Here is a 26,269-nt window from a genome sequence, read left to right as displayed (position 1 = left end):
TCACTGCCGATAACATGACTCTTCTTTCCACGATGGATAAGCAATCAGCCCGAGACAGTCCGTTGTGTTTGCTGAGAGCGACGGGAACTGTGGTGGGACTGGACCGGTTCGGGTCTCGGAGTTTCAGCCCTGGGGTTCGGCGTGCCGTATCTATATGAAATCGCGAGTCCCGAAGCCGGTCCGGGCCATACAAACAATGAGATGAATGGTATAGCCCACCATGCTGGTATTTGGCATGTGAATCTTGGCTCTCTGCTAGTCTCACAAGTCGTCTTTTTGCTCCATGGGTTAATCGCCAATTTAAGATTGCGGCTTCCCCCCTCCATGAAGCATGCCTTTGGTGCTTTCCATCTCAACTCTCTCATTCCTTCCTAACTCAATTGAAGCAATCTGGAGAAGCAGCGTCCTGAAGGAAAAAACAAAATGGCGAGCTCATCAGAAGGATCCCGTGAAGACGACAAGACGCAGTGTGAACAACCCCATCCGCCGAACTTCGATCCCATATGGTCTGAAAGTGAACGTCAAGAATTGACCCGCATTGCCACGGAACAGTCTGCCCTCAAAGCCAAGATGGCTCGTGGGGAGACACAGCAAAGCCAGAACAATATCTCGGATTCACCGTACCTGGACCCTCGCAGCAAGAACTTCGATCTGCCTACATGGATGAGGTTTCAGCTACGCAAGTATGAAGCGGGAATCAGGCCCCGGAGAACCGGTGTCGTGTTCAAAAATCTTGCTGTTCACGGCGAAGGAGCGGAGATCGAGCTTCAACAGACGGTCGATTCTGTGTTGACAGCTCCTTTCCGTCTGAAGGATATTGTTGGCAGCAAGAAGACCCACAAGACGATCTTGCAGAACTTCGACGGCTGTGTTCGACGTGGTGAAATGCTGATGGTCTTGGGGCGACCTGGAGCTGGCTGTTCCACATTTCTCAAGTCCATCTCCGCCGATACCACTAGCTTGACCATTGACCAGAAATCGGAGATACATTACGATGGAATCCCTCAGAAGTTGATGAAGAGGGACTTCAAGGGTGAGATTCTCTACAACCAAGAAGTTGAGAAACGTACGTGATCCTACCGCTGAATGTCCTTTATGTACTGACAAGCGATCAGACTTTCCTCACCTCACTGTGGGCGAGACGCTCAGTTTTGCAGCGGCAGCCCGAGCTCCAAGGAGCCGTCAGGGAGGACAGACACGCCAGGAATATATCAACCATGTGAGGGACGTTGTTATGGCTGTCTTTGGTCTCTCGCATACCGTCAACACAAAGGTTGGCTCTGACTTTGTCAGGGGAGTAAGTGGGGGCGAGAGGAAGAGAGTCTCTATCGCAGAGATGGCTCTTGCTGGGTCTCCTCTTTGCTGCTGGGATAATGCCACACGAGGACTAGATTCATCCTCCGCCCTTGAATTCATCAAGGCACTGCGTCTGAGCTCCGAACTATTCGAAACGACGCACCTTGTTGCCATCTACCAAGCTTCTCAGGCTATCTATGATCTTTTCCACAAGGTCATCGTGCTTTATGAAGGACGTGAGATCTTTTTTGGTCCTACATCGCGAGCAAAGCAGTATTTTGAGGAGATGGGCTGGTATTGCCCTCCTAGGCAAACCACTGGCGATTTCCTCACGAGTTTGACAAACCCCAGTGAACGACAGGCGAAAGAAGGTTTCGAGAACCGTGTGCCACGCACTGCGGGAGAATTCGAGAAATACTGGCGGGAGAGCCCTGATTTCAAGAGTCTTCAGGGCGAAATCTTTGCGCAAGAAGAAAAATATCCTATTAACGGTCCCACTATCAACGAATTCACGGAAAGCCACCGCCAGAGGCAGGCTAAACATACTCGGCCCGGGTCTCCATATGTGATCAGTATTCCTATGCAGGTCAAGATCTGCACCATACGCGCGTATCAGAGGATCTGGAATGATAAGACATCGACGCTGACAACTATTGGGGGTCAAGTTGTCATGTCCCTGATCATCGGGTCACTATTTTGGGGAACTCCTTTCGGCACTCAGTCATTCTTCGCGAGAAGCTCTGCTCTCTTTTTTGCGATCCTTTTGAATTCTCTCTTGACTGTTTCGGAGATCAACGCTCTGTACAGCCAGCGGCCAATTGTCGAGAAACATGCGTCATACGCATTCTACCATCCCTTTGCTGAAGCTTTGGCCGGAATCGTGAGCGATATACCTATTAAGCTTGGTTCTGGAATTATTTTCAACACTATTCTATACTTCCTTGCAAGCTTGCGGTATGATGCCGGGGCCTTTTTCATCTTCTTCCTGTTTACGTTTACAGCACTCCTCACCATGAGTCAAATATTCAGAACCATAGCAGCCGCCACAAAAACCATTCCTCAGGCCCTCGCAATGGCAGGCGTCATACTTCTTGCGGTTGTAATTTACACCGGGTTCGTCATTCCAAGACCAAATATGCATCCTTGGTTCAAGTGGATTACGTGGATTAACCCGCTTGCCTATGCGTATGAGGCACTGATAGTCAATGAATTCCATGGGAGAGATTTCCCCTGCTCAAATGTTATCCCTGCCTATCCCGGGTTCTCTACTGGCCCAATACCGAATTTCATTTGCGGCGAGAAGGGAGCTGTGGCGGGAGAGCTTTTCGTTAACGGGGACAAATATCTGGATGCAAGTTATCGCTACTCGTACTCACACTTGTGGCGGAATTTTGGAATTCTTTGTGGCTTCACGGTCTTTTTCATGGTGATCTACTTGGTTGTTACGGAGCTCAATTCTTCGTCTTCTTCTACTGCCGAGGCCCTTGTCTTCCGCTTTGGCCATGTGCCCAAACAAGTCCAGCAGGCGAGAGGAGAGAAGGATTCAACGAAGATCGTAACCGAGCCTGGTGAAGATGAGCATGAAGGACTGAAAGCGCTACCTACGCAGAAAGATGTCTTCACGTGGCGAAACGTCTGCTATGACATTGAGATCAAAGGAGAGCCAAGACGACTGTTGGATGGAGTCAGCGGATGGGTTAAACCAGGCACCCTAACAGCTTTGATGGGTGTTTCGGGGGCTGGTAAAACCACTCTTCTCAATGTCCTTGCCCAGAGGGTCTCAGTTGGCGTGGTCACTGGTGATATGCTTGTAAACGGGGCCCCTTTCGATGCCAGCTTTGCCCGGAAGACGGGCTATGTGCAGCAGCAGGATCTCCATCTTCATACATCTACTGTTCGGGAAGCCTTGCGTTTCTCCGCTCTTCTACGGCAGCCTAAATCGGTTCCTGTCAAAGAGAAGTACGATTTTGTCGAAGAGGGTACGTACCTCGAATTCCCGTTGTTGTACCGTTACTTACTAGTATGCAGTTATTCGCATGCTTAACATGGAAGACTTTGCTGAAGCCGTTGTTGGGATTCCAGGCGAAGGCCTGAATGTCGAACAGCGGAAGCTGCTCACTATTGGTGTAGAGCTTGCTGCACGGCCAGCTCTCCTTCTCTTTCTGGATGAGCCAACTTCTGGTCTTGATAGCCAGTCCTCATGGACAATCATAGCTTTCCTACGCAAACTAGCCGACAGCGGCCAGGCCGTCTTGTCGACCATCCATCAACCATCTGCAGTGCTTTTCCAACAATTTGACCGTTTGTTGTTCCTCGCCAACGGCGGCAAAACCGTATACTTCGGAGAGATCGGTGAGAATTCGAAAACCCTTCTAGACTACTTTCACGAGAAAGGCGCCCGTAGATGCGAGGAGAACGAAAACCCCGCGGAATATATACTTGAGCTTGCCGGGGCTGGAGCGTCGGGTGAATGCACTCAGGACTGGCCATCGATTTGGCGCGAAAGCCAAGAGGCGAAGGAGGTTGACCGCGAGTTGGATCGTCTCCACGATACACTGAGGAAGGAACGTGGCCAGAACCCTGACGACCCTGGTGACCCTAAGACAGAATTTGCGATGCCGTTCTGGTCCCAGCTTGTCGCTGTTACGATTAGAGTATTTCAACAGTATTGGCGAACTCCGAGCTATATCTACGGCAAGTTTATTCTAGGTGTGGCATCAGCACGTAAGTCTCGATCCCAGAAAACTATTTTTGATATAAACAAATTCGAGAATGCTAACATCAGTCGCAGTTTTTGTGGGGTTCTCCTTCTACAAACCGGGAACCTCAATGGAAGGGCTACAGTCCCTCATCTTTGCCATATTCATGATCACTGCCATCTTTGCTGCTCTCGTGCAGCAAATCATGCCACAGTTCATCTTCCAACGTGACCTGTACGAGGTCCGTGAACGGCCCTCGAAGACATATCACTGGGCTGCTTTCATTATCGCCAATATCTTTGTGGAGATCCCCTACCAAACCCTTCTTGGAATAATGCTCTTTGGCGCCTTCACGTACCCAGTCTTTGGTATCCCAAGCCCCGAGAATCAAGGCATAATCCTCCTTCTCTGCATCCAATTCTTTGTCTTTGGATCAACATTCGCACATGCCGTCGTCGCCGCCCTCCCAGACGCTGAAACTGCCGGCCAGATTGCAACGTTAATCTTCTACCTTACACTGATCTTCAACGGTGTCATGCTGCCCAGTGTGGCCCTTCCGGGCTTCTGGAAATTTATGTATCGTGTCTCGCCTATGACCTACATCGTCAACGGGATTGCCGCGGCGGGCGTCGGCGGGCGCCCTGTCTACTGTGCTGACAGTGAACTGAGCGTGTTCCAGCCTCCGAACGGGATGACTTGCGGCCAGTACATGCAGCCTTACCTCGAAGCCGCTGGTCTCGGTGCCGGAAATCTGACTAATCCTGAGGCAACCAGGGATTGCGCCTACTGCACTCTTCGCGTCGCAGACCAGTTCCTCACGGCACGCGGTATAGAGTATAGTGAGAGGTGGCGCAACTTTGGGCTGGTGTGGGTGTACATTGCGTTTAACATTGTCTTCGCTGTTGTTATTTACTATGTCTTCAGGGTCAGAAGTTGGAAGAAGCATTGATAATATGCGAGAGAGGAGTGGATATATGTGGACAGCCTTACCTTTTTTCGCTTATTTTGTGATATTCAAGCATGGAGGAAATTTTGCATTGTCTTAGATTTTATTATTTATGTTATTAAGATTAATATCGGAGCAGACAGTTGTATTTTAGATTAGGATGTATGAGAAAAAGATTAATGCATCAAGATTATTATGCCCTATTATATTTGGTTCTTTATAATCCGTAAACGGCTCCTTTGCATTCTGGGATCACAGAGCAGAGTGAATTTCATTTTCATTCTGTTCTTACGCTCTTATAGATAACCACATCCAGTCGTATTAATAGAGCTTATTCCTTCTAGCATCCCGCCTACCTAAATCTTGCTCCACATAACTTTCGCTTATTATAAAGCCCATACTCCCGTCCACCCTAAAACGCAATACTAAAATTCAAAGACTGGATATCGTATGGTTCCTATCTCAGTACTTGCAAAAAGCGCCCCTCCGTAAGATACCAGAAGTCTTGGCGGCGAAGACATTCACTTCACTGTTAATTTGATAGAAAGCTTTTGCCTATTCACCACAGTACTTCGAAGTAGATGAGCTCGTAGGCTAATTTTCGGATATGGAATTCACACCAGGAATGGAGGGAATGTGGAGAGGGCGGGGTTGAGATCTATAAGAACCCCCATCCGTCTGCTCGTTTTCCTTTGTCTCTTTTCCATCGTCTATCATTTCCCCCTTTTGCCACACTAGTAAACAGCTATAATATACGTTGAATATAGTAAAGCAATCGATTATTCTCTTGATTCATACAAAGTAGATACTCTTATCCATTAATACAACCCTCCGAGTGACATTACCTGATTTGACCAGCCAAATAAAGGACGTGAATGGTCTTCAAGGCCTTTCCAAAGATGTAATCTTGGCTTTAGCTGCACATCAATATATGTTTATTTCTATCCTCTGCAAGCGAACCTTGAAAATCTGACATACTATTGTATACTATATAGTACATATTGTATAATCCATTTATGTCTGCTGTTTACAAGACTGATTGATCTATTTCTCTCATTGGGCATATTCACAGAGTGGTTAGCTGTGCAGGTATTCAATATAGGTACAATGTGGCAATGAATTGGTGAATACCTGCTCCACTGTGAGTCCCAAGACTCAACAAAACACAAGTGTGCATAGATAGCCGTCCTGACAATGATCAGGATTCTTTTCTTTTTCTTTTCTTTTCAAGCATGTGAGATGGTATCCTGTGTATCAATCAGCCTACTATTATCAATTGTGACACGGAAGATCTGACACTAGTGCTTGTGTGCAGCCTTGGTTATTAACTAGTTCTACAGCCACAATCCAGCAAAACGAACAATCTCAAGAAGCATATCCAGTACGTGCACAGAAATACCAATATGATAAAGAATAGAGAAATATTATTATTGGGATGATGAAACTGCAACACTCAGTGAGTATTCAGTACTATTTAACAAAACAGTCACTAACCAGTTTCAGCCTTCTACAGGGCAAGTCTCCCAAGGAGCAATTCAACACTGCCAAGTGGGGGCATAAATGTTATTCATTGGGCTGAACCTCCATGACCACTGCTCTTCACTCATCACCATGAGACCTGGGCACAATGCAAATACATTTCTCCAGGAGATCGGCTGTATTTATAGAATGGGTTAGCCTAAACCAGATGTTTGACTTTCTGGTAGGGCTGTCTGGGGAGGATGTGGGATGATTTTGTAAAAAGCCCCAGTACAGAAGGTGTGGATCCTATTCCAAGACCACACAATTAGCCAATATCTCAAATGGAACGCAGCGCGCAAGAGTAATGCTCATACCAGATTATGAATTAATGACTCACACTCCGAAGCTCGAGCAGTCGGAGGGGTGAAATCTCCTTTCAAACAACACCCATTTGAGGGACAATTATTCAGCAGATCAGCAATTAGATTACTTACTATTACATTGTTGTTGTAGAGCTTCATATATTTATTAGTGTGTTTTAGTTCCCATTTCTCTTGGAAATGCATACGCAAATCGGCCAGTGGCTCCACCCAAGGAGATACAACATTGGTGTGTGTCTTGTTGCAATTTGTGATGTGGTTAGCCTTGATAAACAAACCACAAAATGATGAGGAAGATAATGTTGTGGTTACTTTGCCAAAGTATCTGATGTTCTGGTTGCCAGAAGATATTCAATAGCTTCCTTTACCAATCTGTATCTTACTTCCATAGAACCTGCCACAGCACTCATTTACTGGACTTCAGAAAATATCATCCAGTGTCGCTCCATTAGTGTGCCAGACTTTGATCTCAAAGTGGGCAACTTTTGACTAAAGGTCCTGAGCTGGAGCTTCTAAACAATATTGCAACATGGAGACATTTAACAGGGAAACTGCTCTCTGGTAAGCATTCCAAATGCAAAACAACAAAAAGGCACTGTAATCTGGGACTTCCTGTGCAGTCTTCCTTTGCAACCCCATTTCAGAAAAGCAGGGGATCTGCTATAACTCTTGTGCTGACTTATGGATCTTCCAGTGAACTTGTCTTCTTTTGACAAGTCCTCAAGAGAAGATGCATTGAGGAGTTCATCTAGAATCTAGAGGAGCCCAACTTCACTGATCCAAATCTTCTGTCATGTTGGACTAATGATAGTCAACAGGAACAGTCCTTGGATAAGCAGAATGTTCCCAGAGAACTGTTTGGAGAACTTGAAAACCTGCCACAGGTATGGACACCTAATTACCCATTCATTGTGTTTGCTTCAACACTTCCCAACTTTTTATCACATTCTAGGAAGTGAAAGTTATTGCGTACAATTTGATAACTGAAAACCTGATGTTGGTATTCGAGAAACTGCTTTGTCTGCCGTGACTCAAGTAATGGCATCAGCAAAATCATCGCACACTGCTGTTATTACATGCTTTGTGAGATTGCATTCCTCTTACCTGTTCTAACCTTAAAGCAATGTCTCAATTACAGGGTGACTTTTCACCTGTATCTCCTCAACTACGTACAACGTCACAGCAAAGCAGGGAAAAACAATCCAGTATAGCAAAGCATAATATGACAACAAACTAGAGAATCAGGACAAGTTTCCGGGCATATGGATAATTATCTGACAAAGCATGGATTCGTTACCAGAAGACTCCCAGTTACACTTTTTCCCCATAAATATGAAAATCTTTTATATAGACATTTCTCAAGGATGTGCTTTTTCGGGCCTTCTGTTGCCTATCTCTAACTTCATCACAAGAGGAAAGGGATAGTGTTGTTTCTGTGATTCTCCATTTGTCAAAACTTTATCAACTTCATCCTCCATATGTCTATACCTGAAGATGGAGTCTGATATGATAATTGTCATAATTGCAATAACCCTTATGGATGGATTAATGCCTGTAGGGGCCTGGATTAGGCAGATCCTTACACCTCCAATTAGTAAGTACGCGACAGCCTGTGGGCAGATACTTGTGGCTGATCCTGACATTTGCTGGGAGATTTGGGACACATTTCCACAGATGTGTAAGTTTAGCATAAGTGATAATTGCAAGGTAGCAACTGTGGAGTACTAACTCCTTTTGTGTAGTCTGTCCATCCTCCTTCCACCTCCCATTTTGGAAATAAGCAGAAGGTAAGTTCCTATCCTATGCCCCCTCCCATCCAGGTCCTTCAGACTGTAAGTACAAGACTGCTGTAGCGTGTGCATAAGCTGACAGGAAAAGTGACCCCAACAAAGTGGCCAGGTAATGCAGGAGCTGGTTGTGGCCACAGCAGGTAAAAGCCCCCATCCAGTCTTATCTGTATCTGACCTCTGTGATAGATAACCTGCAAAGGAAAGTCCAGCAACTCTAGAATCAGGAACAAATGCTGCTTGAAGACAAGACTTGTTAAAAGTATTGACATATACAACAGGAGGATCCTTCTAAAGAGAAAGATCCATGTGGAATAAGCCATATATCTGCTTTGAGCATTGAGCCCAGGGGGTTGTAATGCGCATGGTCTCTGTGACTGTGGAATTGTCCCTCAAATTCTACAGCACAATTGAAAAGATCAATTAAAGAGACTGTCAACCTCATCTTAAGATGTTCCTGAATGATAGGTACCCTCTGAATTCTATCTTCCTTGAGTACATCCCCAATATGGAGATTCTTGATGCCTACTTCAGTTGATTGACCATTACTAAATGCTTACTTTGTCTCTTTTGCATATATATATATCTTTCTCTTATTCTTTCTTTCTCCATCTATATTACTGGTTCCCTGTTCAGTGTCAGTTAGCCGATCCAATTCCTTAATGAACACCAACAGGATATTTATTTTGAACTGATGCTATATAGTATAATTGGCATACTTACTACCTCCTTACATTTGTCTACCTGTCCTGTTGTATACATAGCAAGCTCCTTACTGAGCCGTAATCCCCCCGTCAACAGGCAAGCAGCTTCCAGTAACCCAGCTTGCATTGTCACTCATGTAAAAGACCACTGTGCACACAATATCCCATGGCTTGCTGAATCATCCCCATGGGATTGTGCTGCCACCACAGCTTGGTTGGCTTCAAACACTGACCTGAAGGCGGCGTCAAGCATAGATGTTTGTGTGTCTGTATATAGGCATCCAGTCAGGTTATAGAATAGCACAACCCTCCATAAAAGGAGAAGGAAGAGAAGTGCTGATATTAAGACACACACCCCGGACAGACCGCATTGCAGTGAACGCGATAGGGAGCAGCATTGATGGTGACTGATTTTGTCAACGATGCGACAGCGCCTTTGGTGGCAGCATAGATGGCTAATGGTATACAAAACATTCGTCAGAAGAGATCTGAGCAGTCAACACTCCGATGGATAGGCAACTTACACAGACCGGCCATCCCGACCAAGGCGATGGTAGAAGAGATATTGACGGTCCAACCGCAATCTCCATGCCACAGAGGCTCTTGCTTCTTCATTTGGCGCAGAGTATGCTTGCATCCAAAGAAGGTTCCTTTGACATTGACGGACAGGTGGGAGTTGATCATGTCTTCAGATGCCTTGTTGATCGAGTTCACGGCGGCAGCTTCGCTGCAGAAACCAGTGTTGTTCATGTAACTGCAGACAATTATGATGAATCAGCCTCTAGAAGTGTTCTTGGATTTTATGTGCTTGAATGGAACTGCTGCTGTTGTTAATGTTGACATTTCTTACATGTCTAACCGACCATGTTCCTCCACTGCTCTGGCGACTAGCGCCTCAACCTGCTCACATCACTGACATGGACCTGGACGAAGATGGCCTTTCCAAGACACTGGGTAATCAATTAATGAACAGAAGCCTTGTTAGGTGTTCACCCCTGGGACTTCAAGTCAGCACAGACAAGCAGAGCGCCTTCGTGGTAGTATCCAGATGCAGATCTCACGGCCTATGCCCTGAGAGGCTCCGGTCACAATGGCGACCCGGCCGGAGAGCTGTTGCAAGATGCTGGCACTAGCAGTAGTACTAGTCAACATGGTTCAAGAATAAAAGGTACCTTGAATGAAGTTCTCTGATATTTCGTTACAATGAGTATCTGGCTTAGTAGATGTACCTCTGCTAAATAGGACAGTAATCCCTGATTACCACCTGTAGCTCTCCCCGCATATGTAAACTACAGCTCACTAGTTCGCTTTTCCCGGTGTAGATGGAGCTTATTACCCCGCTCAAGTTCAAGGACTAGGCCATTGAATCGGTGTTAAGGAATGTTTGGGGCCTTGCCTATATCTCCCCTCCACAAGTCAGCCTGCTTCTGTTTCCCACAACATCACAATTCCATATCTTACCCATAATGCAGACAGCAAAGGATATTTTTAATTCACCGGAATAGTGTAAACAGCCTTGGGTGAATTTTGAAAAGTAATTATTCTGTGGTTCGCTATCACGTGTAAGCATCATTGGTCTAGTGGTAGAATTCATCGTTGCCATCGATGAGGCCCGCGTTCGATTCGCGGATGATGCATTGTGAGAGAACAGCCACCAACAACGGTGACCGCTTCTTTTTCGCCGATCCAACTTGTTCTTTTTTAGTCTTGTGGACGGGCGTAGAACCCTAACCTACAAGATAGGGCAGAGTACCTAAGTCCGTAGAGCACGGTTCCTTCTCCCTTCCACAGAACAGAAAGCCGCCGTTTCGGACAGTGAAGGAGATTTATACACTATATATTTTTTTTATTTCGGACTAGCATACGATTAAATATATGCTTCTATCTTTACAAAGTATGGGTTATGGGGTATTACGCTCTCTTGACAATCCGGCAGTTTCTCTCCCCACAATGCCCTCCTGGCCAGATCGGACAATCCGCTCGATAGGTAGTCTGACATGGCTCGTGCAAGCCGTTATCCTTGTTGAATACTCTTAGTATTAGCGTGACAAAGACAGTAATGTGCTCTGATATGCAGCTAGCAGCTACATCACTGCAGCGGCACAGTCAAAGACGAAGGGTCGGCTGGCTGTCGTTGACTTAAGCTGCAGTTAAGCTTCGGGCCGTGCCCTAACTTGAGCCTTTCAGGACTCGATTTGGCCAACGAGAAGCCGAGATAACATTGTCAGGGGGACCTGTTAGGTATTTGGGAGATGGCGTTCAAGGGTCTACAGCAACTTGACTAAGGCGGTACTTGTAGTACTGTACAATGACAGCTTTCTGTAATAGTTGGCCACGGATTTTATTCTTAGACCTCTGTGAAAAGGGCTTTCCAAAATATGGCCTTTATAGTACTGTCTCTTTGCCATAAAGCAGGTTGCCATATCTTTCGGCACCCCCTCCCCCCTCTCCAAGCCAATTCACCTTGCCACTTTTTCTATATTTTGATCTGGGCTGGCTTTGTCTAGGGTCTGTGACCTGTCATGATGTCAATAGCTTAAAGTCATGTGGTTATAGAATAGCTATCTGCCAAGACAGTGGGTAGCAGGGGAGGGGTGCCAAAAGATATGGCAGCCTACTGTACAGTCCAAATAGTTCCGAGAATCGAATAATAGAAAGAAGGGGGTGAAGAAGAGGAGGGGAAAAATCACATATTATTATTGCTATTGGACAGCCAGAAGAGGGGTATGGTACGGTACAGAAGATGCCGTACGGTAAAGCATGCTCCGTCCATACATATCTGATCCATCCATCCCGCTCGCCTTGAGCTTGATACATACTAATGTATAGTACTTCTGAACTAAGTATTGATTGACTCACTAGACAAGGCACACACCATAGGATATGGCATGTGACGGATGATGGATGGATGGATATTCTTATCTTGACCGTTCGCTCTTTAGTATAGCTACTACCTTTTAGCCGGCTGTAGGTAGAAATCCGGGGTTTGTTCCACCACTCGTGTAGTCCGTGCGGAGCACTGCTAATTCAATTTATGAGCGCTCCTTGCTGTGGTCGAGGGAGCTCTGGCATTTTCTCTTTTCTCCTGCTTCCTTCCTATCGCTAGTTGAGACTCGCTTGCATCAAGGAATGCCTATTTCCCCAAAACTCACATCTATCTACCTGCAAGAAAAATGGGTTTCTTCGACCACAATGACCCCACCGATCTCTCAAGACGTCCCATCAATGAGGCTCGTCCAATAAGGGTGATTGTCTTTGGCGCGGGCATGTCTGGGATTCTCGCGGGGATCCTGTTTCCGCGGTCGATTCGGAACCTCGAGCTGGTCATATATGAGAAGGTCAGTCTGTCAGAAAAACAGAAGCAGAGCTTTATAGTATTGTGACACTGACGAATATATCATTCAATTAGAATGCCGATCTTGGAGGAACCTGGTTTGAGAACGTGTATGATCCCCCTTTCTCTTTTAATGTTTGATCGATCACAGTAATAAGGCTGGCGAACCGGCTTGCAGATATCCAGGAATCGCATGTGACATCCCCTCTCATTCCTACCAGTTCTCCTTTGAGAACAACCCCCAATGGAGCAGCTACTACGCCAGCGGCGCGGAGATCCAGGCCTACCTGCAACGGGTCGCCGCCAAGTACGATGCCTACCAATACATGAAGTTCCACCACCGCGTGGTGAGAGCGGAGTGGGGTGACTCGGAGGGGAAGTGGCATGTGGAGGTGGAGAGTGAGGAGACAGGTGAAGTAGGCATTTGTTTCCCTTGCTCACTCTGACTAGAGACTCTCTAAACAGATATCTTGTTCTCTAGAAATTTACAGATACAGCCGACGTCGTCTGCGCCGCAACTGGCCTGCTGAACCAGTGGCGGTGGCCTGACATCCCCGGCCTGCACGACTTCCAAGGCAAGCTCGTACATTCCGCCGCGTACGATCCCACGTACGGTCTGTCTGGAAAACGAGTAGCTTTGATCGGTGGCGGCTCGAGTGGGATCCAGATCTTGCCCAAAATTCAGCCTGTCGTCAAGCGGGTCGATCACTACATGAAGGGCCGGAACTGGATCCCTCCGGTAGGCCTCGGCGCTGAGGGCATGACAGAGCAAGGGGGATCGTGTGAGTACTAGTCATTTCCCATAGAAGGGAGTATCGGTATATGTTTGCTCGTGACTGGATAACTGATATGTTATAGTAATCACGCCAGCAGACTACCTGGAGAAATTCCAGCGCGACCCGACAGAATACCTCGAGTTCCGCCGCCGCATCGAAGACGTCTTGAATAAACCAATGGAAGCACTGTACAAGAATACAGACGCCGAGAAGACGACGGCTGACATCTGTCGCGAACATATGCGGACTAAGCTGGCTAAGAAACCCGAAGTGTTTCAGGCCCTGGTTCCGGATTTTGCTGTCGGTTGCAGGAGACTCACTCCGGGTCCTGGGGTAAGTTGTTGGGTTCAGCCATTGATTATCATGATTCGACAGTATGCTGATCCGTAGTCTCTTTCCCGCAGTACCTGGAAGCGTTGGTGGAGGACAATGTCGATTTCATACCAACTCCTATCAAGAGAGTGGTCAAAGATGGGATCGAGACTGAAGATGGAAAGAAGCGCGAGGTGGACATGATCATCTGCGCAACAGGATATGACGAGTACGGCTCGTGGTTCAATACAAAATAATGTACACGGAGATATTTTTACTAACGGCCGCAGTGTCCACAAGCAACATTTCCCCGTGATCGGCAAAAACGGCGTCAACCTCCAGGATCTTTGGGACGACTTCCCCGAGGCCTACCTGTCCCTGGTGCCTGCGCATATGCCCAATTTCTTCCGCTTTCTTGGCCCGAACGGGGGAGCTGCGCAGGGTTCAACCGTCCCGTTTCTCGAGAGCGCGGTCCGCTACGTGGGTAAAGCGATACAGAAGATCCAACGGGAGTTTATCAAGAGTATGGTTGTTAAGTACGTACTCAACTCGAGGGCCAGAAATCCGAGATGGACCTGAATTAGATATAAATCGTGAGATATAAATCCTCCTACGGTTTGCTGATCATAAAAAAATCCTTCCAGGCCTGAAATGGTGAAAGCATTCCGGCAGTACACAGACCGATACTTTATCCCGACAGTTTTCTCTGGAACGGTGAGATATTTATGCTTCCCTTCTTCAACCATCCCTTCATGGAAAAGGAAAAGAAACATACCAACATTACCCTCCTCAGTGCGGAGTATGGTGGAAACACAAACGCGATCCCAACGGCCGCATGCTCGCCGTCTGGCCCGGGAGCCAACTCCACGGCTCCAGCGTGATGGAGAGCCCTCGATGGGAGGACTACGAGTACGAGCTGCGCGCGGAGCTGAAGGGGAATCCGCTCGCGTGGTTCGGTAACGGTCTGGTCAAAGAGCAGATCGCAGGGGGGTTTACAACGGGGTACTTGGATGTGGCTTTTGTGCCAGTGAAGAACCCATTTGAAAAACCCATTTGAAACGGAGAAGAAGGTCCAGTTCCAGAATGGACACTGAATAAGCTGGGAGAGGTTTATTGTGTGGAGAATTAGGAATAATTGCAGTTCTTATTTTGTGTGCCATATTATCGTGTTCCACACCTACCTAGGAGATGCTCCACTTAGCTGAGCTATCACCATCTTCGTGAGATCTTCCTGTGGAAGATATGCCCTCCTACCCAATTAGGCCTAGCCTCTCGCGTGTCTATGTTATTCCACATTCGTGTAAACAGTTAGAATCCTCTTTCAAGCAAGCAAGCAAGCTCATAATAATAATATCAACATCATCTCATAGAGTTCCGCCTCCTTCTCCCATAAGTAGAAATGAAAGCAGGAAAAGAGCTTCTACTCAAGCATCCCGCTTTCACATTTAATGGAGTTGTAATGAAGATATCGCTATGCTTTTACGTTAGTATATATGATAGCTGTATAAACATTCTTCCGGATCATTTAAGCTCTATTTTAAACTCGTGTGATTTAAGGTTAGGTAGCTAAGGTAGCATAGGTAGCTATTTCCCTAATAAGGCAGGCAACCCACTAGGGTTCCCAGGGCACTTATCGGAGGTAGTGTTCTGCCCGGCCAATTGGTTAGCGTAGGGCAAAGTTAGGGCTCAGGGTTGGGGCTAGACAGCGGACATCACCTCTCCATCCGCTTGTGTATCAGGTAGCTAGCCTCCCATACAGCTACAAGATAAAATGATAACCCATGTGCTGTAGATATTTTACGTTGTCATTATGTTTACGCGTAAGCTGAGAAAAGTACTTTCTAGCTAGATGAAGGCTAGGAAGTATGGGAGAAGGAGGCGGAACTCTATGAGATGATGTTGATATTATTATTATGAGCTTGCTTGCTTGCTTGAAAGAGGATTCTAACTGTTTACACGAATGTGGAATAACATAGACACGCGAGAGGCTAGGCCTAATTGGGTAGGAGGGCATATCTTCCACACTACTATTCAGCAGGGACAGCTTTTTCCCAAGAACTCGAATCGTGCTGTGTTATTGCATCATTGGACGATTTGGAGTATGTTCTTCTGAGTAGACATACAATTCTCCCCTCTAACGCTCATAGATACTAGAGAAAACAATGTACGGGATTATGATCACCCAGGATTTTCTATATCAGGCAATATCGATTCCGGGCAGTCATGGGAATGCAGTGGCCATATACATCTGCAATGAGGAATCCCAAGTTTTTATGCTGCAGCATTCGCTGCTTCAAGCCAACTACTCACCTCCGTGTTCCTGTCACATTTGTGAACGTTGGTAGTGTGCTTTACTCGGGTTTTATTTAGCAGTTATTGGCAATTGGAGATATTCTAACAATCCTCTATTCCAAAAATATAGTCTGTTTATACCCCTATCGCGGGAACAAAACTGATTAGATAGCTGCAATGCTACATACGTCCAATCCACCAAGAAACTTTCATCCGGTAAAAGCCCAAACATGAGGACAGTAGATATGATCTAACCCCCCCCCCCCCCCCCCCCACCAGGATATCGGTAATCCGCTAGTCGAGGTCAGACGGAGTCCTTTGCCGGCACCAACGGTTTGCAAACCCTACTACAGGAGGAAGCTACTGAGCGGGCCCTTCGACGTGCATTGTCCATTGATGCATTGGATCAATGCAAGAATGAGTATGATGACGTTGATGCCATGCCATGCCATGCCATGCCTGGGTACGAACATATTCAGATGTCTGCGTAACATACGGACATCAGACGGGATGTGTGGATATATGTATGTAATTGCAGCAAGTTACCCGGACCTGGTTACCTATATTTAGCAAATCCAATTTCAGCAAATCAGTGTCGATTGCTGGGATTATCGTTCTGTTACCGTGTGTATAGCAGTCCGGGTCCAGTGGTATCTGGTATTCACCTAGAGCCGTTGATAACCAGACTTATCTGCAATCCCCGCCTTCAATGACGAAATGCGATATATCACACAAGCGGGACGGTTCTGCTTAGTGCTGCATATGGCGAGGTGGAGAGGAGATGGTGGAAGCATTGATCCTGGATTATCATGTCAGTGTTTACCTGCCAAGCATTTACTGCCCACATAGCAGCAGGTCTGGTTATGCTTCTAATTTTTGGACCGTATTACTAGATTACTGGCTGCCCCCGCACGTTTCGCCTTGAGCATTGGCATGAAAATCTGCCAGTTGAGTGCCTTACAACAGGGTCAGAGGGAATACCCCTTTCGGATCACCGCGGAAGAATATTCGATGTCTAGGTAGCTTGCTGTTGCTCTAGCGGAAGCCAACGGCAATCAGCCCAGAGACCGGAGACCTCAGCTAGAAGATCGTCTAATCACAGCTGGCAGAGCGACGATCAACCTAGTGAGGCGTCCTGGCGTGGGCAGATCCCGATCGCCGTGCTGGCGCGAAGAGTTAAGACGTTCAACGGGACTCGGGCGCTCCGTCCCCTGTCGCTCACGTGTGATCAACCGACACGAGTCGATGTGTTCCATCTCATCTCCTGTCCGTCAGAACGACTCGCGCCGCTCCAGCCTGAGAGCTCCAGCTATCAGCTTGCTGGTCTGCCCAATCTCCAGCTTGAGAAGACTTTTTCCATGTGCTGACTCATGGTCTGCAGGGGTTCACCTCCCAGCATTTCACGCCCACTGGCCCCAAAAAAGGATCCACTCACCAACCACCGCGCAATACAAGCACGGAATGCTATGGTCGAGACTCAACGCTTTGCAGGCAACGAGGCGAGGCTTGGGAGCAACATTGGACACGTAGCACGCTGTCTAGAATATTCCAGTGTGTGTGCGGAACAGATACGCGCCCGGTACAAGCCTCAGGAAGCCACAAAGCCCGCGTGGTTGCAGCATGACTTGTGCGTTATTATCGACGGTGGATGAATTGCTCAATATGGCCTCCGTTGCGGGGATAAATTACAACGGCTCTCTGATTGTCCTGTTCGTCCTGCTCAAGCTCGCAGACCCAGAGAGGGCGATCACTTAAAATAAGGTGTCGGCCCAAGAATTGGGCAACAACGTGTCGCGCTTTCTGAACTGACCCATCTAGGCTCAGACGTGGGGTGGCTTCATTGGGCCTTTATTTGCAGCTGCCCAGCATGGTTTTACTCCGCATGGTGATACATCCGTCGCGATGCAGCCGTGCCGATTCAGCTTCTACCCAACGAATAACTGGCTGCCTCGTATGCTGTGTACATTTTTTTTTTCTTTTGGTGCACGATATGGGGGTCGAAATATATTTGACCGCACATCGAGGCGCCATGGACAAGCTGGTGCCTCACAGCAACGTACCTCCTACCTAATTTACTTACTTACCTACCTCCCTCCCCTACCTCCCTACCTCCTACTAACCCTTCAACGACACCAAGGGCAAAGAACAACCACAGCTCGTGTCATATTGCGGTATTCGACGGTGGCGTTTTATTTGGTGCTAGCTAGACGGAGGTCACAATGAACCCCGGGACGACAAAGTCCTTGGAGGGGCCCAAACAGGCTAATCCCAAAGCCCAACAAAATTATGGCGAGAGCAGCCTGGTCAGACACGCCAGACAGAGCGGTGCTGAGATCATGCAACTCCTGAAGGATCTTGGGGCCCTGAAGGACGACAAAGAGGTGAAACAGTCCCCCCAGCCCAGCGCAAGCCAGCCGACGCAGCCCAGCCAGCCGAGGGAGCCCAGAGAGCCACGAGAACCACGAGAACCACGAGAGACCAGCCGGTCGCAAGATCCTAGCCGGCCGCGAGATCCTAGCCAGGATACTTCTGCGATCCTCCAGCTGTTGAAGGATATGGAAGCCCTGAAAAGCGGCAGTGACCTCAGCCGTTCCTCACAGACCAGCCAGACCAGCCAGACTAGACAAACCTCACCGATCAGCCAGACCAGGCAAACCGGCAAGACCAAAGATCCCAACCAGATGCCAGACCCCAACCCGCTCAGACGACCAAGTTACGCCAGGCAGAATAGCCAGAGCAGCCAGTCCGACCAGATCAGAGATCGGAACCAGACACCAGAGCCCAACCCGCTCCGACGACCCAGCTACGCCAGGCAGAACAGCCAGAGCAGTCAGCCCGACCAGAGCAGAAATCTCAGCCAGACACCAGAGCCCAGCCCGGTCAGACAAACAGGTGCGGCCAGAGAGTTCAACCTGGCCATCAAGCCCAGCCATGTGAAACAAACCGGCCAGCTCAGAGATTTCAGCCAGACTCCACCGCCCAGCCCGCTCAGACGACCCAGCCACATCCGACATGGCAGCCAGAGCAGCCAGAGCAGCCAGTACAGAGACTCCCCGACCGCAGAGATCAGCCGGGATGGCGCTGAGATCAAGGAACTGCGAAAGGAAATTGACGCTCTGAAAGACGTCAAATTCAAACTCGAGAGGTCGCTCGCGGAGGCAAACGATGTCAAGATTCGGCTTCAGAACAGATGCAAAGTTCTACAGGATCAGGAAAAACAGCGGTCAGCGGACAACAGTGCTGAGATCAAGCAACTGCGAAATGAGATTCAGGCCCTCAAAGATGTCAAGGCGAACCTCGAAAAGTCGCTCGCGGAGGCAAACAATGCTAAATTTCGGCTGCAGAACGCATGCAAAGCTTTACAGGATCGGGAAAAGAAGGAATTGGCGGACAACAGCGCTGAAGTCAAGCAACTGCGAAAGGAGATTGAGGCCCTAAAAGAAGTCAAACTGAACCTTGAGAAGTCACTCGCTGAGGCCAACAACCGTCAAGCAAACCTCCAGAAGTCACTTGCGGAGTCGAACAACCGTCAAGCAACCCTCCAGAAGTCGCTCACAGAGGCAAATAATGCTAAAACTCAGCTTCAGAACACATGCAAAACCCTCCAGGATCAGGAGAAAAAGACCCTGGCCGACAGCAGCGCTGAAATCAAGGAACTACAAAATGAGATCGAGGCCCTGAGAAATATCAAACTCAATCTAGAGAAATCACTTACGGATGCAAACAGCCGTCAGACGAGCCTTGAGAAGTCTCTTACGGAGGCCAACGGCCGTCAGATGGACCTTGAGAAGTTTCTTGCAGAGGCAAATAGCCGTCAGATGCACCTTGAGAAGTCTCTTATGGAGGCGAACAGCCGTCAGACGAACCTTGAGAAGTCTCTTACAGAGGCAAACGACGCTAAATCCCAGCTTCAGAACATGTGCAAAACCTTACAGGACCAGGAAAAAAAGCACTTGGCGGACAAACAGGAACTTTCAAACGCCAATGATGCCCTCGATCGAAAGTCTCGCGGCCTCGAAAAGTCACTCGCGGAGGCAAACAACCGTCAAGCGAACCTCCAAAAGTCGCTCACCGAGGCGAACAACGCTAAAGTCCGGCTTCAAAACACATGCAAAGCCCTAAAGGACCAGGAGAAAAAGCATTTAGCAGACAAACAGGAACTCTCAAATGCGAACGATGCTCTCGATCGCAAGTCTCGCGACCTTGAGGTTGCGAAGAAGAAGGTGGAAAAGTCTCTTGAGTCTGCGACGGAAGAGAACAAACGGCAGGCGCAGACGGTTGACAGGTTCAAGCACATTATCCAGCGTCTCGAGCATAAGGTGGAGGAGCTTCGTCAGGCGAATCAAACTCTCACCAAGGACAACGCGTCTATGAACAGCGCCAAAGAGAAGCTCCAGGAGGAATTCAAAATTCTGAAAACCGACGCCGACAAGTGGCACGCGGAGAACGTCGAGTACCAAGCTACCAAGTCGCGACTCGAGGACGAGAACAAGAAGCTAAAAACCAGCGTCCAAGAGACGAAGACGAAACTCTCTGAAGCAGAGAAGAAGATCCATGAACTTGAGAGCGAACTCTCCCGCACCAGCCAGGCGAAGACCTCACTCCAGGCAGAGCTGACCGCGCAAAAAGATGCCTACCAGAAAGCCATCGGGGAGCTGCGAAACGAGATGGCCAACCACACAGCGTTGGAGGTGGAACTACGCGTGATGAAGGCACGAGTGCAGGACGAGAGGGAGATCGGGAATACAACCTTCGCCCATACGAAGAAGGTCCTAGAGGATGAAATCGCCGGACTACAGCGTACCGTCAAGAGCTTGAAAGAGTCGGCGGACGAGAACCAGCAAAAGGAGCAGAGCCTCAAAACGGAAGTTCAGAACTGCAAGGCAGCCCAGGCGACTCTCGAGGAGGAGAATAAGACACTGGCGAAGTCTCTCCAGGAAGCGGAGAACCGACTCTCCGAGGCGACCGATAAGGCCGCCGCCCTCGGCTCGGAGCTGCTCGAGCTCGAAACGAAGAAGGCCAGACTTCAGGACGAGCTTGCCAAGGAGAAAGGAACCCGTGCGAAGCTGATGGGCGAGCTGAGGGCCGAGCGCACCAACGCGCAGGAGGCAACGGCAGAGCTCGCAGTCCTCCGAGACGCGTCCAAGTCCAAGATGGCCGCACTGGAAGAGGAGATTAAGACGTCGACGGCAACGATCAAAGACCTCGAAGCGAAACTCAAGGCCGCCAAAGCCGAAGCCATGGCCGCCGAACAGAACCTCGACAACGTGAAATTCGACCTCTCCCGCCGCGAACGCGAGGTTGCTCAGGCCAACCAGCGCGTCCAGAAACTGAAGCAGGACCTCGACACGGCCTTCCAGCGCGAGCTCGAATACGACCCGGAGCGCCTGTACAAGCAACTCCGCGACGAGAAAAACAACCACGCCGCCGATGTCGCCCGTCTCGAGGAAGAAATTGCCGCGAGGGAGTCCGAGCTCCGCTCACGCGCAGGTTTCATCGCCGACCTCGAAGACAAGCTGAAGACCGCGGACGCCGCTCTATCCACAGCGAAGATCAACCACGCCACCGACATCGCCGACCTCGAAGACAAACTCAAGGCTGCGGAGGCCGCTCTATCCGCAGAGAAGACCAACCATGCCACCGATATCACCAACCTTGAGGATAAAGTCGCCTCGAAGGAGTCGGAACTCCGCTCCCGCGCTGCCCTCATCTCCGACCTGGAAAGTAGGCTGAAGGCCGTGGAAAATGCTCTGGCCGCGGAGAAGACGAGCCACGCCACCGACATGGCGCACCTCGACGAAGAAATCGCCGCGAAGGAGTCCAAGCTCCGCTCGCACGCAGCCCTCATCGACGAACTCGAAAACAGGCTGAAATCTGCAGATGTCGCTCTAGCCGCAGAGAAGAACAGCACCGAAACCCTCCGTGATGAGGTCCAGGACCAGATGGCGGCCATCGCGAAGCTGACCAAGCGGCTGGACAAGCTGCGCGGCCCGGCGACCCACAAAAACTGCGTCCGACGGGAGGGCGTCGAGGACCTGATTGAGAGCTACAAGCGCGTATACGACTTCTACCACAACATCAAGGAGAAGCACGGTGGGTCGTACGACATTTATCACTACCCGCGCGGCTTGGCCCGCGCCGCGGACGGGAGACTGTATCTCGAGTTTGATGAGAAGCACTGGGATGAACAGTGGTCGTGGTGATCTGGCCGATCGCAGGGCAGTATTATTGCAGTACATGCACACTGTGTTGTTCAAGTAAACGAAGTTGGTACTAAGCTGTCACAGCAGATCGGGCCAGATCCATGTACCAGCATGAAGCAAGATCTCTCAGGACATCTTGCTCACAACGGAGGTAGGGAGGGAGAGAAGGAGGGAAATATAGACCGCTTGATTTACTTCAATCTTTTGTGTTTCATATATGTTAGCCGGGCGAAATATGGTGCTTATTCATTTGCATTCATGTTTGTTTTATTCTTGTTTTGTTAGTTATGGATGTTGATGTTGTTTTAGCGTATTGATCTGTTATACCTTCTGTGTGCATGTGTTTCAAAAGCGCGAATCTATCTCCTATTTTTCTTGTCCTTATTCCACAGGAGGCGATTTTTTTAATGCGGTAGGATAGCAGCCACTACCTAACTTAATCACTTCTAATAGATGTATAGCACATAGATAACATATTTTTCCATTCAACCCCTGTCCTTCAACCACTGCCCTTTTGAACGTGGCCATGTTCGTTCATGTCCGCTTCGGAGATTCCTGAGAGAGATTGCTTCTAATTGCCGTAGGACTGGCCCTAGACCGACCTTGCTGGCATACGTGGGCTATAGGATTGGTTGCGTTGCCTAAGGGCTTCCCCTTACATGCCTAGCTAGAGCTAGGTAGATGGCGTGTATGGACTGATGGATGTTATATAATATATGCCCTTAAGCAAGACAGAAGGAGGCTAAGGGAAATGAAAAATAAAAATAGGGGGTCTTGTAGATTAATTAAGTCTTAGTGTTTGTCTGTCTGTCTGCCATACCACTTAAGCAAAGGCTTGCTTTTGAGGATGGCTTTATTTATTTATTTGAAAGGTGTTGGATGTTTCCTTTCTTTTTACGTGGTGTTTTGAGTGGAGTGGAGCGGTTGAATTGTGAAGTAGATTATTAGATCCGTTTTATCCAGTCTAAGTTTTATAACCTTTTAAGTGTTTGTTTATATTGAGTATGCTTTTCTTAGTCCCTTGTGGGCCTTCTCAGAAGCAATTTAATTTATTTATCTTAATACCTGCCTGTCAAGCATGATAAATTGGTTAATTCTGGTAGACAGCAGTGGGGTCTTTAGACGCTATTATATTATATTACAGGACTATTGTACTGGTATATTATATTATGAAGAGGAGGAGGCAGGAACTAGGATATTTTTTTGTTTCTCTTTTTTTCGAGAGCAGTGAATGGTCTGTCTCTGGTTTGTTGTCTTTTGTTGGAAATATATATATTCCGACGGTCAACACCACGGAAAAGAAAGATGCTGTACATGTACATACATACATCAGTCTTGCAGAGAGCGAGAATAGTCTTCTTATATACATACATACAAACAAAAGACAGGCACGTTAAGGTCAGGTCTAAAAACCCAACGCATCCACATCCCCCAAAAACGCCCGATTCCCCTCCCCCCTCAGCAGCGCCTCCACATCCACCCGTCCTGCGGTGATATACCGCTCACTCACACCGATATTCACCCTCTTCGCCAGGAGACTCTTCAGCTCCGCCCGCATGGCCGCCAACTCGGCCTTGGTCACGCTGCCGGCCTTCTTCTCGCGCTCGTGCCGGCCCCGGCCGCGCCCCTTGCCCTTGGCGGCTTTGCTCTGCTCCTCGAATTCCTCGCTGTCGTAGTCCACACCGAGATCTTCGGCCGCGGCGCGAAGCCAGTTGTCTTCCGCGGAGAGTTTCTCTTTCGCGATGGTGGCCTCCGTGATGCGTTTCGCGAGTTGGATCCGTGGGCGGACGCGCGAGACGATGCGTCGGTCGAGCTCGAGGGATTCGAGCGCGATGCGTCGGCTGGGGTTGTTCTTGTTGAAGTCGGCGTGGACCTTGGCGCTCAGGCGGGCTACGCCGACGACTTCGTCGGGCGCGCAGATGATCACGCTCTTTCCGGGCGCGCCGGCGCGGGCCGTACGTCCGGAGCGGTGGACGTATGTGTCCGCGGTGCGGGGGACGTGGTAGTGCACGACAAAGTCGATGCCCTTGATGTCGAGACCGCGCGCGGCGACGTCCGTCGCGACGAGGATGGAGCTGGGGTCGGAGGATGGGGAGGAGAAGCGCTCGACGGAGCGGAGACGGGCCTTTTGGGCCATGGAGGAGTGCAGGGCGAGGGCGGGCAGGTTGAGGTTCTGGAGGAGCTGGGTGAGGCGGCGGACGGCGGAGATGGAGTTGGTGAAGACAAGGGTGCGGTGGTTGGGGTGGTAGAGGAGAAGGGTGTAGAGGTAGAGGTCCTATGTCCAGTCAGAACGTGATCTTGTAGATGATATAAGGTAGTGTAGAGATGATGGAAAACTCACCTTCTCCATCGCGGCACATTCCACAAGTCCTTCTTTCAGTCCCTCCGCCATCTGCGAGACGGGGTTTACATCTATGAACTTGGGATGCTCTTCACGGAAGTTCAGCTTCTCGAGGAGATACTCCATGGACTCCTTCTTGTCCAGCAGGTCACCACCAAAGAAGCGTCCCTTGCCTGCCAGCTTCTGCTGCAAGCCTTTATGGAACGTGGCTGAGAAGACCAGCGTCTGTCTCTGCTCCTCGTCCTCCTCATCCTCCTCATCAGACTCCGCCTCGTCTTCCGGAAAGGTACCTTCCTCTACCCGATCGAGCGCGTTCAGGATCTCCTCGACTTCCTTGAAGTGTCCCTCGCTGAGAAGCCGATCCGCTTCATCGACGACGAGGAACTTGATCTGCTTCAGCTTCTTGATCATGCCCGGTCCCGTGCTCATGACCTCCCATACTCGGCCGGGAGTGCCGATCACGATGTCCGCATTGGCCAGCAGGCGCTGCTGCTTCTGTATCGACAGGCCCCCGGTCAGGAGAGCGATGCGTGCATTGGTGTCGGGGGCATGGGTGTTGAGGTCCCCAATATGCTTCGCCAGCTGGTGTGCCAGCTCTCGTGTCGGAGACAATATCAATGCGATGGGGTCGGGGCCCTTCTCATCATCTGACTCGTCCCGGCAGTCCCCTCGTCTTCTCTTATCCAGATAGTGCTCGAGAATAGGGATACCAAACGCCAGCGTCTTTCCGGAACCCGTAGAGGCCTTGCCCACGACATCATGTCCGGCCAGAATCTCCGGTATGCAGGCCTTCTGGACGGGGGTAGGGGTGGTGAATTTCAGCTTGGACAGGCTGGTCTGGATCTCGGGTGACAGGCCCAGAGAATCCCATGCCGACACATCCACACCGTCGTCTTCCTCGTCGTTGAGGGCCGCGAAGGACAGGCTGGGTTGGATGCCGCGGTCCATTTCTTTGCGCTTCTTCTGAGGCTTTTCTTTCTTCTCCTTATTCTCTTTCGGTTTGTTGTTTGCCTCCTTGCTTTCTTTCTGGTTCTCCTTTAGGTCCTTTTTGCCTTCCTTTGACTTTTCCAACTTCTCTGGTACATCCTTCTTCTCCGCTGCCTTCTCAGCTGGCTGGGTATCCTTATCCTCCTCCGGCTCGTCGTCACTAAACCCGGACCACTCGTCATCGTATTCCTTCTCCTCTTCCTCAGCCGGCTTGGTCTTCTTCAGGATCGATTTGACGGGCTTGTTCTTGGCAGCCTGAACCGCAGAAAGTTAGCTATTGATTTAGTTCTTCGTAGAAGAACAATCCGCCATGCCATTCATCCGGTCAAAAGACTCACCTTGAACTTAACCTGTCCCTTCCCATCCTCAGGCCTGACAATATCCACACCCTCAATCTCCTCGAGTCCAAAGAAGCCCTCCGCATCGTCGAGCCGGTCGGGCAGCGAAACGGCCTTCCAGTCGAGCTCGTCGACGCCGACGACAACGCCGTCGTCCGAGTCGTTACCATTGCCCGCGGACTTTTCGACCTTTTGTCTCTTCTTGGACAGAAGACCGAGTCCTTTGGACTCGCGCTGTCGTTTGCTGCCCATAGTTGAAAAAAGTGGGTGAGTGTATGTGAAAAGAGGAGTATGTTGATGTCGCAAGTCGCGCGACTTTGATTTTTTCTCCAAAAACGGGCGGCAGAAAAGTTCCGCCCGCCTTTTCGGCACGATCTTATCAACGCCAATCTCCCCACATCAAAAAAGTTGAC

At 49.2% G+C, this 26,269-nt stretch overlaps 5 protein-coding genes and 1 non-coding gene across 6 annotated transcripts; 4 read left to right on the top strand and 2 right to left on the bottom strand.

Moving 5' to 3' along the window:
• Nucleotides 1–423: 423 nt before the first annotated feature.
• Nucleotides 424–4,944, top strand: VTN00DRAFT_5090 (uncharacterized protein; the record flags this gene model as incomplete). Its single annotated transcript, XM_069431585.1, has 5 exons — nucleotides 424–1,066; nucleotides 1,116–1,590; nucleotides 1,648–3,275; nucleotides 3,325–4,020; nucleotides 4,088–4,944. 5 exons carry the CDS (start codon nucleotides 424–426, stop codon nucleotides 4,942–4,944), a joined length of 4,299 nt encoding a protein of 1,432 aa, XP_069290605.1.
• Nucleotides 4,945–9,615: 4,671 nt separating this feature from the next.
• Nucleotides 9,616–10,023, bottom strand: VTN00DRAFT_5089 (uncharacterized protein; the record flags this gene model as incomplete). The annotated part of the gene is made up of 2 exons (XM_069431583.1): nucleotides 9,616–9,728; nucleotides 9,798–10,023. 2 exons carry the CDS (start codon nucleotides 10,021–10,023, stop codon nucleotides 9,616–9,618), a joined length of 339 nt encoding a protein of 112 aa, XP_069290604.1.
• Nucleotides 10,024–10,839: 816 nt separating this feature from the next.
• Nucleotides 10,840–10,910, top strand: VTN00DRAFT_t69. Its single transcript has one exon. It is a non-coding gene; the product is annotated as a tRNA-Gly (tRNA).
• A 1,536-nt stretch (nucleotides 10,911–12,446) lies between these two features.
• Nucleotides 12,447–14,752, top strand: VTN00DRAFT_5088 (uncharacterized protein; the record flags this gene model as incomplete). The annotated part of the gene is made up of 9 exons (XM_069431582.1): nucleotides 12,447–12,611; nucleotides 12,683–12,717; nucleotides 12,786–13,023; nucleotides 13,089–13,389; nucleotides 13,466–13,716; nucleotides 13,788–13,924; nucleotides 13,986–14,231; nucleotides 14,340–14,409; nucleotides 14,489–14,752. The coding sequence occupies 9 exons, from the start codon at nucleotides 12,447–12,449 to the stop codon at nucleotides 14,750–14,752; spliced, it is 1,707 nt and encodes a 568-aa protein (XP_069290603.1).
• Nucleotides 14,753–18,206: 3,454 nt separating this feature from the next.
• On the top strand, nucleotides 18,207–22,190 carry VTN00DRAFT_5087 (uncharacterized protein; the record flags this gene model as incomplete). The annotated part of the gene is made up of 1 exon (XM_069431581.1): nucleotides 18,207–22,190. The coding sequence occupies one exon, from the start codon at nucleotides 18,207–18,209 to the stop codon at nucleotides 22,188–22,190; it is 3,984 nt and encodes a 1,327-aa protein (XP_069290602.1).
• A 1,405-nt stretch (nucleotides 22,191–23,595) lies between these two features.
• Nucleotides 23,596–26,108, bottom strand: VTN00DRAFT_5086 (uncharacterized protein; the record flags this gene model as incomplete). The annotated part of the gene is made up of 3 exons (XM_069431580.1): nucleotides 23,596–24,465; nucleotides 24,532–25,773; nucleotides 25,857–26,108. The coding sequence occupies 3 exons, from the start codon at nucleotides 26,106–26,108 to the stop codon at nucleotides 23,596–23,598; spliced, it is 2,364 nt and encodes a 787-aa protein (XP_069290601.1).
• Nucleotides 26,109–26,269: the final 161 nt, after the last annotated feature.

This window comes from Thermoascus crustaceus, assembly GCF_041956765.1.
Source record: "Thermoascus crustaceus strain CBS 181.67 unplaced genomic scaffold VTN00scaffold_2, whole genome shotgun sequence".
Classification (NCBI taxonomy): Eukaryota; Fungi; Ascomycota; class Eurotiomycetes; order Eurotiales; family Thermoascaceae; genus Thermoascus; species Thermoascus crustaceus.
Note: the sequence above shows the minus strand (reverse complement) of the source record. Positions and strands in the feature narration are given on the sequence as shown.